A 16,201-nucleotide genomic window follows, 5' to 3' on the forward strand; every position below is an offset into this window, starting at 1 on the left:
TGGATGAATTCTTTCTCTGTGTAAACCATAAAGTCAAAGTGATAAAGCAAACTTCTCTAGAGAGATGTGGAACCTCTGAGGCACAGATGACTGTAGCTAGGGAAAGCTTTGAGAAAGCTTAGGAATTATTGGTTCAGACATTAGTCAGGTTTAAATTAATCTGTTCACCTTCAGGTGAAAAGTTGCTTGATACTTTAGACAGCATCTTGCCACATGTATAAAAAAGGAGCAGGGATTTTTCTTTRWRTCAGAATATGCTGATTTATAGTGAWACCATATCTCATRGTTTAACTGGTTTCTATGGGTTGTGCTAATGTAACTATTTTGGATGTACATGGGTGGATTTGAGAGGCCTCTGATGGACAGGGTAGRGGCGGTTTCCAAAGTTCTCCTTAGTTACATTTCTAACTACCACCAAGTTATTTTACAGTTCATCTGGTATCTTGTTAAATTCTGCCCTCTGAGATAGTTGGGGGTTTATTCGGACAACTAAATATCTTTAGCAGAAGAAGAGGGACTTGAAGTTATGAGAACCAACCCAAATGTTGAGGTCCAGATTTTTCTACAGGATGAGTAATTGCTTATGGATAAATAATCTTAGTTGTTCCCAAGTATCATCCACAAAAACCTTCCTCTGTCCAAACAGCATCTACTCAAATTATGTCTCTTTTGTCCTCTGTCCTTTCCATGACAGACTTCAGATGAAAACATAAGTCAAAAAACTTGGCATAAATTTATATTGTTCAGTGGATTTAAAAATTGGCACTCTACACAGGAGACACTAAAAATCTTTTTAAAGGACATATTTAGTAAAACAAATATATTTGTGCTATGCTGGAGATTTAAACTGGCAAATTGTAGATTATCATCATCCTGATAACCCAAGCACAAAAATCTGGCATATGAGCAGTCCTTAAGTAGTTTTACTCTTGTTAGAACAAAGAAATGGGAGATTAGTGAAACTGTGAATTAGCTATGAAATCTTTCTGTGCCATCACCACCTGATGTCAAAGTTTATCTCAGAGCAGAATGTGTAATTTTGAAATATGCTTGTTCCAACAAGCATTTTACAGAGATGGACGATCACATTAGCAATTTTCTGCAGAAGTAATTTCCTTTGCCTGACTTGATTTGAATTTTGACCTTTTAAKACTTTTGATCTAAATCCATTTAAGATGCTTCTGAAGGGCTTAGAGACAWTGAGAAGCCAGCAGCTTTCATATTAAAAATATATGAACTGTTCAGAATGAAACAATTAATTCCCGCAAAAAACTGTATCTTTAGGGCTAGACAGTCCTCATTCTACAGCAGAGCAAAAATTAATGGAAATTTGAGAAGAAAATCAAATTGGTCTCTGTCTTGTGCCTGTGCTATGTCTTGTTCAGCCATTTCCCATGCTGGAATTTTCAGTGTTGTCTTCAGAATTATTGTACAGCCGAAATGGCTTGAAAATTAGAAAAATTTACATTAATTACCAAGAAAATGGTTTTATCCTGTTTCATCCTCCTGTTATTTGCAATAATATTATAGAACCCACCCCCCAACTCTTTTTTTACCTTACCTTCTTTTATGTGTCACATGAAGATAATTTAAAGARATGGAGAGCAAAGTTTTAGTTCTTTTGAGCTTCAGACCATATCTCATAGAGGATGGACCCTGTGATTTTGAAACCGAGCATATAATGCTTGTAATTCAGAAATCTACTGCTCTTCTCATTTATTTCCAGTCAGCTGAAATTTTTGCATCACTTGTTGATTGGTCAGACTTTTACTAATTAGAACTGATGTGTGTCTTAAGTAACSTGTAGAAAACACATAGCCAAAGAAATTCACAGTAAAGGTGGTATAGCAGTAGAATTAGCACAGTAATAGAGCTTGAACAAATCTCCAGCCTTGAAGGAGTGTTATTTTTTTAACATTCCCTGCACTGTAAGATGCCAGCAAATACAGATGTCTTTGCTTTTACTCTGTGTACCATGCTGGTTTGCAACTGGAGGATAAGCAAAGYACAGTTTATTACTGCCAGGTTTCTATTAAATCTAGTCTCAAGTGCCGTTTTTCCCATTTCATTGCACTGAATCTGCTTTTTTTGCAATAAAATTTCCTATTGGGGCAGACAGCAGAGAACAGATGAGTGGGCTCAGTCACAGGAGGCTTTGGAGACATCTGGCTKTCCCTTGTATCATTTGTGTTCCACTCTGTCCAAAGTAGGACACAACTGGGGAGAGATGGCAGGGGAGGGAAACACGCTGACCTGCCTGCAGTTGTGTCTGCATGAATCAGCACATTGGTTTGTGCTCATGGAGATGGATGCAGGRTAATAAACCAAGTATGTCTTTGTGTACAGTTTTGTCTGAGAGAAAGCGTGAGGCCCTCTCTGCAGAGCTGCCAATCTGGCTGGGCAGAATGGAGAAATCAATCTCAGCATGAAGATGCTTAAAAGTGCTCATCAGCTTGTATTCATTGCAAACACCTGCAAATGAAATTTGAGTTACAGCAAAAGAAGCAAAAGTGATGATGTTAAAGGGTATGAAACTGAGCACTCCTGTGTTCCTGCAGTGGGGCAGTCTGTATCCAGGCACRAAGGATGTGTCTTTGAGAGGGATGTTCAGCTGACCTGTTTTCTGTGTGTTTTTCACCTCAAGAGTGAAAATGAATCAATTCCCTGGATGAGTTGACCTTTCCAGGGGAGCTCAGCAAGGCAGAGCTGTGGAAAGGTGGAAAGGTGTGCACCAATACTGGCTGCATTGCCAGCCCCAAATTAAAGGGTTCAGAATTTCTCCACTTGACCAGCTGCTGCTCAAGTGCAAGGTGGAACTGCAAATCTTACAGGTTACTGCAAAAAGGCAGCATTAGGGTTTGTCCAGGGTTTTAGATATGCATTTTCCCACTGTTTGTAGGGTTAACCTTTCCCTTTTGAATGTTTTGGAACTTTGGATTTCCAGCTGTCCTGAAATTGGGTCTGGGACTTCACCATGATATCCTGCTTTAAATRTTGTCCTTTAATCAATGACAGGATAAGGAAGATTCCTGCCCCAGGAGTGGTGGTGGGCACATTCATCAGTGCTTAGCACATTGCTGTTCAACCCTGAAGCATTTCAGGGTGGCTGTTGCTCCACCATCTCCACGACTTATAGCCCACCTATTGCCCGTTGCAGGTATCTTCATTCTGGTTTCCCYACTGTCAAGAGGGTCATATTCTTCACATAAATGCTCAACTGATCTGGAAATCACAACCCAGGCAGATGTTCAGCTTTCTGTGATTTCTTATTTTCAAGTAAATAACATTGTTTGCATATGAAAGAGAAGTGTCTGCTTAAGTTTTCTCTCACRAAAATATGGGGTTTTTCATCTCCAGCAATTGATGTGGTGACAGCTGAAAAGTTTCACTAGTTACATTTATAACTTCTTCCTTTATAMAAATRTTAATTTAAAAAAAATTGTAACAAAAAATGAAGTTGCCAGTATTCCTTTAAAATATTTTATATTGTTTGTTGGCAGTCAGAGGGAAATACCTAATCTTATACTTCTTCCTTGAAATACGGAATTTCCACGTGTTCTTTGGAATGGAGACATATTTTCTTTCAGTAGCTAATTACAAATGCTGCCTTCTAAACTATTTCACTGTGTAGGAAGGAAAACACACACCTCTTTTCTTTCTAACTTCACTTGGCCTTGGCACACTCCATTGCTGATTACACCTGAAGAGTGCAGCATGTAGTTGGTTCATCAGTAATGGAAGRACCAACTTCCATCTRACCTTAAATCTTTGTGTRCAGCGTCTTTAGCTTGAARTCCTGCTGCTGCAGCTGTTTTTGCACTGTGACATTCCTGTGAATTGGTCTTGTTGGCTTTGCTATCACCACTTGTGTAGTAAAGACTGGTTGTTTGAAGGAGATCTGTAAATGCAAGGCAAGTGTTTAAATTCAGGAATATTCTGCTGATTGGTCTTCCTAAGACCAGACTTGAGAAAAAAAGACATTTCTGAATGTAGATCTTGGCTCGAAGATCTTGATAAATTGACAGGCATTAAGTTTTTTTGTCTTTCTTGTACATTTGCCAGCTTTTACTTGCGATGTTTATGTTGCGATGTCAACTATTGCCTTGACAATTCTTTAATGAAAAGGTTTTTGTTGATTTTCAGGTGTTCAAATGAAACTGTATTCAAAAAGGAAGATTTGTTTTGGGCGTACAATTTCTGCCCCACTCCGTACTCTTGGACAGCACTTCTGGGCCTTATTTTGTATTTGGTTTTCTTTGCACCTGGTAAGAAAATACTTGGTTTTGCATAAAAGTTTAAAATGTCAAATAGTGACGCTACATGTTAAATTTACTTTTGAGTCCAGCCACTAAAGTCAGATTGTTCTTTTTTTTCYTAATTCCTAGGGATGGGTCCTATGCCCTGGACTGTCAATTCTGAAATTTATCCACTTTGGGCTAGAAGTACAGGAAACGCCTGTTCTTCTGGAGTCAACTGGGTTTTCAATGTACTCGTGTCACTGACATTTCTGCACACAGCTGAATATCTGACATACTATGGTAAGTAACAGTAGGTGTCCATGTGTGCAGCACTGCCATAGGCACACAGATTTTCTCTGGATTCTGGGTCCCTCCACTGGCTTTGGTATGAAGTGCCAAAGCAGTGTTCTCAACCCACTGTGGTTCAGCAAGACTAGAGATCTGATATAACCTGATTGGATCTTAGTGTTTGATTTCTTAAGAAACATTTCTGTCCTTAGCTGAGAACCGAGACAGCTGATTAAAACAGAAGAACTGGAAAAAACCCACTTTTGACTTAGTGAAATAATGCTGATTCCAACTTCAGGTGACAGCATCTGCAGTTTTCCAGTTTATGGTGGCATCCAAGGCCAGTATCAGATGGTACTTGCAGAAATACAGCTGTTGATAAAGTGCTGTGTGTGGGAGCCTGTGGAGTGTTTGTCAGGTTCCTGCTCAGCCACTCCAGTAAAAGTCATTTAAATTCCATTAATCTGCCAGGGAGTTGATGTGACCTTCAGATCCTTACTAGTACAGAGCCTTTCAGCTCTACTTGTTATTCCTTTGAGCCATCAGTCTAGCAACACTAGGTAAATGTTTGCTGGTCCTTTGGTACCTGCTCTGCCCCTCTAGGTATGGTGGATTGTGGGCAGGAGAAAGCTCTTTCTCAGTATTAATTGTCACCACAAAGCACTTTTAAATAATAATTACGTGTAGAAGTCACAAACATTATTTTAATCCTGACTCATTCTTTTGCTAGAGCTTTTAATTTTGAGGAGTTTTCTTAATGTGTCCTTCACTGTCAAGACAAACTAAGAAAGCTCTTGCCTTTCATATCTGCTTTTTTAAATTGGGCATGTGATTGTCTAATTGCTGTCTATTTTAATAGCAGAGTGACGTGCCTGAAAAGGATGAGTATTATTATCTTCCATGTGAATTGGAAGTGCCTTTGTTAATTTGCTTTGTTGTGGAATGGGGCAATAAAGAGTCCTCCTCCTACACCCACAGCCCACAGCTCATTGTTGTAACCCTGCTGCTCCAGCCTTTGCTTTTASACACTCCTTTGAAGCCACAGCCTGCTGCTTCTGTCACTCCCTCTGCTCTGGCACAGAGGAGGGATGAGAATCTCTGTAACTGACTGTGACAATTGTTTTACATTGCAGGAGCCTTCTTCCTCTATGCAGGGTTTGCTGCCTTGGGACTGGTTTTCATCTACGGCTGCCTTCCTGAGACTAAAGGGAAAAAACTAGAGGAAATTGAATCTTTGTTTGAAAACAGGCTATGTACATGTGGTATGTCAGATTCTGATGAAGGGAGGTATATCGAGTATATTCGGGTGAAGGGAAGCAATTACCATCTTTCTGACAATGATGCTTCTGATGTGGAATAATTTTCAGCTGCTGATGTATTTAATCATTTAAAAGCCTTCTGGGGGAAAAGAAGCTCTCTGATGACCTCACTGCCCTGCTTCTGGTCTGGTTCTCCTTTCTACTGCGTATTTTAAAATGCCTTCATGTTCAAAAATGCTCCTTTTGGGAGGAAATTCAATATGCTAGCGTTTTCTTGATAACTAAAAGCAATGGCTTCCAAAAGAGATTGAATTCCACAATTATGTGACTTTACYGAGTGCGTATGACACTGCTCCATCCCCGGGTGTTTTGTAGGGTGCACTGTACCAGATGAATACAGAAGGCTATCCTAGATGGTCAGGGGCTGTCCTTATCTCCAATACTGACAAAAGCTAAAATAATGGAGTGGCTGATGAGAAAGCAGCTGACAGCTGTCAGATCCCCATCCCACAGGGGCCTAGGAAGTAGCTCTGCTGTGCAGTACAAGGAAGGACAGATGCATAAGCTGCTGTAACAGTAACCATTTAAAAGGTTTAACTGATTGGGAAAATACAAATACCTGCTGTCTCCATCAGAGGGGACATTTCCCAAAYTTACCCAATGAGAATTTCCATTATTTATTTGAGATAACAAGTAGAGAGCCGTRCTCACCTGGATGGGGGTTCACTAGGGTGCTGTGTGTCTGTGACACCGGGTTATCCACCCATGGCTGCTCCTGATTGCACACTGCAGTTGGGAGTTTACATTTGGGAGAGAAACTGGCAAAATTAATTACTGACAGCAGGAAAACAGCTCAGTATGTGGCCACATGTACAAATGCACTGGTGTATATTGCTAGGTACAACGTAGAGGCTTCAGTTAAAAAAAAATATATTTGTTTTCCATTTTAGCATTTGAACATACTGCTTTGTGCCTCGTTTTGAACACAAAAATAACATTAGCTGCAAGAAGGAGAAGGAGGGGAGAGGGTTTGTGCTGCTAAATGCACAGTGGTCATCCCTCCTGTGCCTTTTGCTTGTAAATAATTATTGCCTTCAGTTTATCTCCATATGTGCAGAGTAAATGACTCCCAGCATATTTTTCTTCAAATTTCCTTAGTCAGCTGCTGTCTTGCTGGATCTAAAGAGAAATATTAGCAATGGGCAGAAGCCTGCATCTCATATTAATTGCCTTACTGAAGCATTGCAAACTTGTCAAGAAAATGCCAGGCACAAAACTAATTTGGCTGCCTTTAGCATGGTAATGAAAATATGAATGGTATTTTATTTGCCTGCCATGATTGCTTGCCTTGGCAAATTGAATTTTATGCAGCTACATAAAAATATTATGTTATTTTTTTCCCTTGTCCTGTCCTCACTACTTTGTCTTCAAAGATAGGAGTTTGAAAGAATCAACAGCTCAAATTCTTATCTTTGAAATATTTGCTTCATGCAAGAATGTAGAAAAATTCCTCTGCCTGTGGGCTGACACCCATTTATTTGGTAAAAATGTGTTTATTTTTCATTGTGTAAAGATTAAAGAAGTCATTAGGTTCATTAGCTTTTATAGATTTGGTTTGTGGGTTTTTCTTGGGTTGAAAAATATTTTTAATGTAGGATTGCTATCAAAACCAAGCCTTGAACATTTGTTACTAAATTATTTTTGTTGAATAATGTGGGGTTTTATTGTCRTAAAGAAGTCTGACTTTATGTTATCTAATCTTCTATGGGGGGAGTTCTTATTCTCCTGTTATTGACCTTCAGGGACTGGGTGTAATTTGTTTTCTTTTTCCTTTTTTGGTAATCAGAGAAATATTTTTGGAAAGAAAACCTTTTAAAGCATCGTTCTGTGATTTGACTAAAGGGGCTAAAAGGGAAAACATAGTGGACAGAGGGAATTTCAAATGAATCTTTGCAAAGAGCAGCTCAACCTTGAACATCTCCTGAGCAGAGAGAGGGCTGGATTCTCATGCCTTCCATCTTGCCTCCCTTTTAAGCGCACAATATTTTTATGCTTGAAAGCACCAGCTCTAGGAAATGCTGAGATCTCCAGACCTATCCACTGAAAATGCTCAGGTCCTCAGATCTCTACAAATTCCCTGCTGCGGGATGTCTCCGTTAGGCTGTGACCTCTTTGAAGCCTGCACWGAAGGTGCAGTACTTGAAATGAGAAAAAGAGATAACTTGGAACAGACAAGAACAAAATTGTTTTAAGGACAAATTCATTTCTTTCTGAAACCAAAATATATGAATATGTTTGGAGACCCATATTCAGAGTAGATTAGTTACCTAGAGCAGTGTGTGAATAGTGTGTAACAGCCAACCTGTGCTTACGCAGTTGGTAGATTTAAGTGGGTATTTGCTGCCCTTCTGGGGATGGGGACTTAGTGTTCTGATCACCCCAAAAGCACGAGCCCACACTCACTTTCACCTGTGAATGTTCCCTTGCTTGACGTGTTTTCTGAGTGGGAGCAAGGCGGGACCCGGTGTCCCAATGCCAGCGCGGTGTCAGCGCTGACCACAGGGACAGGAAACTGCTGCAGGTGTTGGGCACAACTGGAGCTGCCMGAAAGGTCATGGTCACAGGGTCAGCAGCCTCTTCTGTTTTGCAGGCAGTGCTGGGGCTTTTTAGCAGCAGAAGACCATCCCTCTCTGCCAGTCTTGGTTCATGGAYGTTCCCAAAGCGGTGCTCAGTCGCGTACAGCACTGGGCTCATTTTCTCACACAGGTTCAGTGTCACTGGTAACAGTTTTCTGAAGGTTTGTATCCCCTGTCCCTTCTCACAAGACACAGCAATTGAAACGTGTTTTATTCCTCAGTGCTACTGCCTATGAGGGTACAAAATATTGGCTGCTTTACTGCCCCTCCCTGTTCTGAGCTCACAGAGAGCTTGGTTTAAGTCTTCCTTTTAGGGTTGCTTTACAACATTCCACAGCTTAGAAACACTGAACATAGTACCAAGCATCATGTGTATTAAAAATGAGATCAGATACTTCAAATTAATCTTACACTGTTAGGGGTTTATTTTTAGAATATGTGAACATTTAGAATTTATGAAGAAAATTAGATAAATGTTTCTATTTTGCAAATATTTTTTTATATTTATGTGTATTTTAAGTTTAAAGAGATTTTTGCTAAAGGTAGACTTACTAACGTTGCAGATAAAAGAATAAAAATACAGTGTAACAGAATAATTTCTTGTTACAAGATTTTAATTTATGAAGTAGCATAAATAATGTGTCTAAGCACAATATTCTTTCATTGAAAGCTTACTGCAGAAGATGTGAACTTGTTTCTTCACAAGGACTGCACACTTAATTCAGGTATTCTGTGCATCAGGAGTGCCTGAGTAATACTGCTGGTAAAATTKGGCATACTGATTATACACAACAATTTGAGGTATTTTAATTCTGAATTATCTACTGACTCTACATGTTGTGAGTTAACAAGAAGTATAAAAGAAACAAGTCCTGATGCATATTTAATATTTTTAAATTTAATTCATGTTAGTTTTCATATGTTAGCTTGTTCAGCAGGCTGAAATTCAAAATATGTTGTGGTAATGAGATAATTTGCCACTTTTTTCTTCCCCTTGTCACTTTATTGATCAAAATAATCTTTTAACAAGAGAACCAAACTTGTTTTGAAAATAGTTGCAGAGTCAAAGTAAGGCCCAGGAGTCACTTGGAGGGCTGGAGTTGCATTGCTTTGGGGCACCTTGGATTGGCCACTGTGGCAGGTGTTGTATCCTTGGGAGGTGCAGTGAMAATGCTGGCAGAAATTGTGGTGCAGGAAAGGCTGGATCACCTTTTCTCYGACACCAACTTACTTTTGCATGGATTGGTAATGCAGTATTTCACTCATGTAGGAGTTATGGTTGGGAGAGGAGCAGAAAGAAATGATGCATCAAAAGCACTGCAAAGTCATGTTTCATTAGAGATGGKTATTGTTGCCAACAGGAGCAGTGTCTGACTTGTCTGCCCTGTGGGCTGAGGATGGTGGGGCAAGGGACTGTGCTTGGTGCTGTGGATAGGAGTGGTGGGGACGTGGCAATGGAGTTGCCAAAGCCAGCACATTTTTCCTTGGTGAAATCTCTTTTGCCCTTCTTAGTCACTTGGGCTGAGCACTGGGGAGAAGTTTTTACCTTCAGGGGCTGCTACAGAACCTGAGCAACCATCTTGCCTTAGGCCATGGGAGTGTTSGGTGCAGTCCCACAGGCATTCAGGGGGCAAGGAAAGACAGACCCTGTATTTCTCAGCTTTTTACCCAGYTTTCAACTTCTACACATCAAGGCTCTTCTAGCATCCTTGTCTTGAAATTTTACCTGCATAAGGGGCTTTGTTGGCTGAACATCACTACTGCAAAAGAGGCAGAATCTTTACAGCAGAGAGTAATCTTGGGGTAGAAATCAAGGCAGAAGAGAYAGTTCTGCAAAGCACTTTAAAGAGTAAGATATGTGTGCACTTTTTTCCTGAGAGAGTCAAGCTAACCAAACCAATTCMTCTGCATTGGGAAGAAAATCAAGCTTTGTGTACCAGGCCAGAAGCAGATAATGCCACAATATGTGCTTTATGGCAAAATGTGTTTTTATTGCGGGTAACATTTACAGCTTACATGTAGCTGCTGCCTATAAAGTGACTCAATTGTTCTCTGGATTTTAACAAGTCATATTTTTGTGCAAAAATCCTAGTGGTTTTCTATCAATCTTCATCACCTTGTGTACAGTACAGTTAARCATAATCCACAAGTGGTCTAGATTGTGGCAGTGTTACAAATGTCAGCACAGTAAAATTCTAGGTGAACATTGTTTAAGAAATATTGTTGTTTGTGATCCTGGGGGTTAAAATTCCTCAAAGGCAACTATATATAGATTTTAAAAGTCTGAAAAAAGGCAGTTCTTATATATTTTGTGTATGTTTTCATATAGAGAAGGAGTTTTTTATGTGCCAATAACCATCACTGTAGTGTTTTGTAAATGGGTGTTAATAGTGTTGCAGAGTTCTGTATATGAGAATATACTTTAGCCACAATGACCTGTTAGTGTGAAGCAGCGGCATGTTTTTAATCTTTCTCACACCTCTCATCAGAGGTGCTCACTCACTGGCTTCAGTAGAGCTCACTCATGCCAGGGGAAGTTTGACAAGAGTCAGGCCTCAAGAGTTCAGACTTCATCTCATCCCTGCTTTTCCACATTGTCCCTAGACAGGATTTTACATGTCAATTATCTGTCACATGTAATTTTAAAGCTTMAACTCTGGTTCAGTTACACTCCTTGATTTTGTTGAGCAACATTTTGTCAAAATTTGCTTTGACYTTTCATCACATTTTTATAAATAAGGAGCATACTGATGAATTATGAATATTGTCCACCTATTTCTAAAGGAACCTTCTGTTTCCAAAGTGTTAAAATAAAGGCAAATTTCTCTTTCTGCCTTAAACATTACACAAACTTTGGAGAGGACTGAATGTATGACCATCATCGTGGCTTCTGCAGGAGAAACTTCATGGATCCTCAGCAGGTGTGAAATGAGATGGTTTCATGGTGCTGGGATGCTGCGTTACACTGCGGGCCCTGCCTAGTGCACGCCTGCTGTTTGTTTGATTTCAAGTGTTCCAGGAGTCCCCATGAAACTGAGAGGATTATTCATGTGCTTGATACTCTCCATGAGCTCCGTGTCCTGCTGGTCCGGGACATCGCTGGGAGGTGGCACGAGACACATCTTTGTTTTCCATTGTGAATCTCACTCCTCCAAAGAATGGTTAACCGGATCTCTGTGTGACAAAGGCCATGTAGAATATTTGAGATGTTRCTGGGGACCAAATTGATAGTAATAATTCCATGCTGAATAGTAATGTGCACATGGTGCCAACAGGCACACTGTAATCCCTGGGCACAGGCTATGGTATTTAGTACAAAATTGATTTTGGCAAAACAATTTGCTGGGTTGTCCAAGTCATTTCCTAACCATGTCAAACATGCACCATTTCCATTTCCAACCAGTCAAGCCTATAATGTATGAAAGTGTTGTACATTTTCTGAAACTTAAGTGATGTAAAATTATTTAATTGACTTCTGATTGCTTTAATGAAGTTTGGTCTTTACATAAAAATAAATATCTTCAAAGAATTGTCAGTGCCAGAAGTGTAAATTCACAAAATAAAAGGTGAGATACTTAATTACAGAWTTTTTCTCAAGGTTTCATTTGTTTGGTTATTTGGGTCACCTTTTAGACTTGCAGGTTTCCTCAGCAAAATGAACTCAGATATGCTGTGGATGTGCCTGAAATAAGCGAAGGGTAAGAATAACTTCGAATATAATCTTAATATGATGTGTTTTGTATCAGAGACTGGTTCTGTGACACCAGGTAAGTGTTCCTTCCTTTCTGGAGGATCAGTTTGAAGAGCAGAATGCAGCTGTGCACAGCTGCCAACTGTCCCYATGTCTCGCCACGGGTTTGCAATGTCCTCTGCTCAAACAGACTGGTTTCTTTACGGCAATTTGTACCATTAGATTTGATTATGGATTGGGAAAAGAGCAGGAGTTGCCCTTTCCTAATGGGGAAATGTCCTAACTCTGTGTGTTTTGTTAAGAAAATGGCTGGAATCAGTTTGATGATTAACAAAGAGCAGTGTGACCGTGACCKTGCTGTGCTGGGGCTGCCCTGGCTGTGCTCCCCAGTGTAACAGAGGATTTTCCCCCAAAGGAACAAGTGGAAAATGGTTCCATTACCCCCACCTACCACAGTTACAACGATTGAATCCTGGCAAGATCCAGAGYTGGCTCTGACAGAGCTGTAGCTTTTTGGTCCAGGAATCAGAGGGATCACAGCCAACAGGGAGATGCTGGCAGTGGGASACTGCTCAGCAATCCTGTGTCTGTGGCACGGCTTATCTCCAGGAGGGGAGTGAGGCAGCTCATCACATCACTGTGCACTGATAGCTTCTGTTTCTAGGCTTCTGGCAGATAGGGCTTATAAAGGTGATGAGTTACTGCGGTTCATATTACTTGTCACCAAAACCACTTGGCAGCTTTGTGGGATAATGAAAATCTGGTGGCTCTGCTGTTAAACACTCTTTTTTTTTTTTTTTTGCCTTTTCCCATCTCTCTCTGCTCCAGCTACTGTCACAAAGCAACTGCTGATGGATTGCTTTTTGCCAAACACACTCTCCCTGCTGTAGAATGAACTACAGGCAGTAACAGTACTTGCTCCAAATTTTTGTGAGCATTTTCAGGATCAGATGCCCCTGGTGTCAGAGCTGGGTGCTGCTCCATCCAAGCTAAAGTCACTCGTGCTGTGTGGCCTTTGGTTCTGTGCAAGGCACAAAGTGCTTCTTTCAAGGCTCCTACAGTTGGTGGGAAGTAAGTGGGGAACCTAAAGTTAAGCTTAAAATAAAGACCTTTTTCTCTAATCTTAGTGGTCACCTGCTGAGTTGCTCTGGGCTTGTTGAAGAGACCTGCRGCTGATCATGCCCTGAGCTGGTGTCCCTCCAGTTGTCCCCATCCACACAGAGCTCCCTGCACAAACATACTGGGGTGCTTCACCTGCTGCAGTTTCACTTCCGCTTGACCCAAAATGACATCTCAGCTCTTCTCCTGATTCACAGACGAACACATTCAGCCCATCAAGAACCAGTCAGACACATTTGCCATAAGCAGTTCCTCAGTCTCATCCCAGGGCTGTTGTCTCCAGGGCCAGTTTACACTTGTTTGACATRTGTGATCTACCCGGTAACTGCATGTGTGTGTGTGATTGAGAGGCTTTGCATAGACATGAAGTTTGGAAAGTTTTTGCCTTTTAAGAGTTAACTGCTGAACTATATGTCAGGAATATTTTCTGCAACTTGATTTCGAGAGAAAAATCTGGAGGGCTGTGTGAGGCTAATTTGCTTGGATACTTTTAGAGAAGATTTTTGGGTCTGGGTTTCAGGAGGATACAAGGATCCATCTGTTCTTCTCATGTGGGAAACCTCAGAACTAGCACACTCTGATTTTGGGTGCTGTGATATCCCATGAAAGCTCAAACAGAATCCTTAAAGCCAAGAAGAAAAGCAGGGTGTCATAGATGGAGCAGTAAGATATATATTGTATGAAGGAAGGAAGAGGAGCACACATCCAAAATGAACCTGCCCAAAGTCTTGGAACACATTAACACCGACACTACACAGGAAGGGGCTCAGGTGCACTTTTTTGCAGGTAGAAAAGGTGCAGGGAAATGAAAGGTTTCCAAACTAGCCCTGTTCTGTTATCATTCTTCAGAAGCTCATGTTGAATAAATGATCCTTACAAAGATGTAGGGAAAATGCACAGTGTAAGGACCGTAGAAGCTGCTGCACACTGGTGCCAAGGGAGCTTATCCCTTGAGGGGGCTCAGGTGTGAGAAGACAAAATGAAGGCCTCCCACTTTCACAAAAGCAGTGAATCGTGTGTCCATTCCCACTGGAAAGAAAGTTACTTATATATCATTAAAGGTAAAGAAAGGGRGCTGAAGGGATGGGAAAGGTCCATGCCTGAAAGAACAGTGAGAATCTGGGGGCTCATCAGGGAGGAGGTTGGAGATACATGAGCAGTTTGAGTGCAGGGGGGAGCTGGATTAGCTAAACTTCATAATCAAGGTGATGTGTGGAACTGAGACTGGATCAGGTTGCCAAGGCAACAGGAGCAGAAAGAACACAAAGCAAATCCTGAGCAGAGGCTGAAGGAAGTAGGGGATGGAGGATGGTTCGTGAAGTGTGAGTGGGGGGACGTGGTGTCGTGCCCCACCACTACATGATGACAGGGGACAGTGTCAAGCTGTCCTGGGCAGAGGGAGGCAAAGTCAGAAGATGGCACTGGGCTGAGAAAGCAGCAGATTAAAGGACCAAATTTCTCTCTAAAAGATGGGGTTGTTTTTTTTACAGGACTCAGATTCATAGGCTTAATTTTACTTTTCTTTTTCCACACTTTTTGGGTGCTGCACGGCACTTTGTTTATTGCCTAATCTATCAAGACCACATATATAAGGAGAATTAGACCCAATTACCATGGTCAGCTCTCTGTTCCCAGCTGCATCTGCCGGTTCATGCTTGGTGACAAGGTACAGGAACAGGGTGAGCCAAGGATTGCTCTGCCTGCACATCCTGCTCTTCTTAACATTTGGCTTTTTCAGCCTTCCCATCTCCACAGCTTTTCCTTCTTCTCAAAGCCRTTTCCACAGCTGAGGCTGGTGAGACTCCATGTCCCCAGCCAGCCCTCACCAAATCCCATGCACAGATTTTCCGCCTGAAGCCTTCACTCAGGGTCACTCAGCACAGCTGGAGTTGCCAAGGGGAGGCTKTTGGCAGTCACATAAGGAGCCATCCTGCAGTGCCAAATGATTTCTCCATCCCTAAAGGGGCAGGACCTGCAGCAGGTGGCTGGATCCCCACTGGGAAGTGGTGTCTTGGAATAAGCCTGGCCATGAAATTGATGCTTGTTTTAATATATTCATGGTGAGATGGCATCAAAACTGTCTGACTGCTTCCAGAGAGCTCCTTCATTGTCCAGAATGTCTGACACGACAGTGTGCCCTGTTACTGGATTGTCACAAGATGTGACTGCTGTCAGGGTCAGTCTGGTGCCATGTGGCTTCTCCTGGTGTTTGGGGTACTGTAACCTGCAGGTTGGCTGAGGGGGCTGAGGGAGAGGCAGCTGCCCCATGCAGCTTTGGAGCTAATCRGGGGCTTGAGTTCCCACTGCTCTCCTCGAATGGGCTGCTAAAAATGATGGGAAAAAAAATCAAGAGCAAGCAAAGTTTCTGTAAGCTGGGTGAAGGCTGTCTACCACCCTCATCTGGTACCAGGTGAGATTGTATTATCTCTATATGTCAAGTTTCCTKGTGGTCGGTGGGATTCCCAGGGAAATGCAGAGGGCACTGGGACCCCACGGTGATGAGTGATGAGTGCCTGTCTTTAGTGCAGCCCAAGGCTGCARTGCTRCCAGAGAAGGCTCTGTGGCTGTGGCACTYRGGGACAAATTGGTGTTGGGGTGAAAYGCTGCTGCTCTTCATTGCTGCATGGAAATGGGGCAGGAGGGACAGGAGCTGTGCTCCCAGGAGTTGGAGCAGGGCAGGGCAGCACCAGCCTCCCTCCCCATATGCCTTAAACTCCCTTCCTCCAGCCCCAGGCTCGGGCCTTGCCCCCAGCACAGGGAGGAAATGGCTCAAGCAGTGGCTGCCTCCATCTGGAGCAGCTGCTGTGAGCAGGCACAGCTTCTCTGGAGTGCCCTGCCTGGCATGGCTCRTTCCCCCAGCCCCAGTCCGGGTGTCTGTGACAGCAGCTGGCCATGGCCCCAAGTACCCTGCTGCAGCTGGCCCTGCTCTGAGTGGGGCCTGCACTTGGCCAGCTTCAGCTGGRCTGGGGT

At 42.1% G+C, this 16,201-nt stretch overlaps 1 protein-coding gene across 2 annotated transcripts in view; it reads left to right on the top strand.

Annotated features, from left to right (window-relative positions):
• SLC2A13 (solute carrier family 2 member 13) overlaps window positions 1-12,000 on the top strand; it is a 142,785-nt gene extending 130,785 nt beyond the window's left edge. The window contains exons 8-11 of one of the 2 annotated variants that reach the window (XM_057370047.1): window positions 4,144-4,265; window positions 4,386-4,538; window positions 5,660-5,788; window positions 8,436-12,000. In XM_057370047.1, coding sequence (XP_057226030.1) covers window positions 4,144-4,265; window positions 4,386-4,538; window positions 5,660-5,788; window positions 8,436-8,455 — 424 coding nt within the window. In that variant the 3' untranslated portion in view covers window positions 8,456-12,000. Of the gene's footprint in view, window positions 1-4,143; window positions 4,266-4,385; window positions 4,539-5,659; window positions 7,908-8,435 lie in introns of those variants that run through there. The other variant, XM_057370046.1, reaches the window with a different exon arrangement.
• Window positions 12,001-16,201: the final 4,201 nt, after the last annotated feature.

Source organism: Malurus melanocephalus, unplaced genomic scaffold, assembly GCF_030028575.1.
Source record: "Malurus melanocephalus ecotype Western Australia unplaced genomic scaffold, MMel_1.1 scaffold_118, whole genome shotgun sequence".
Lineage (NCBI taxonomy): Eukaryota > Metazoa > Chordata > Aves > Passeriformes > Maluridae > Malurus > Malurus melanocephalus.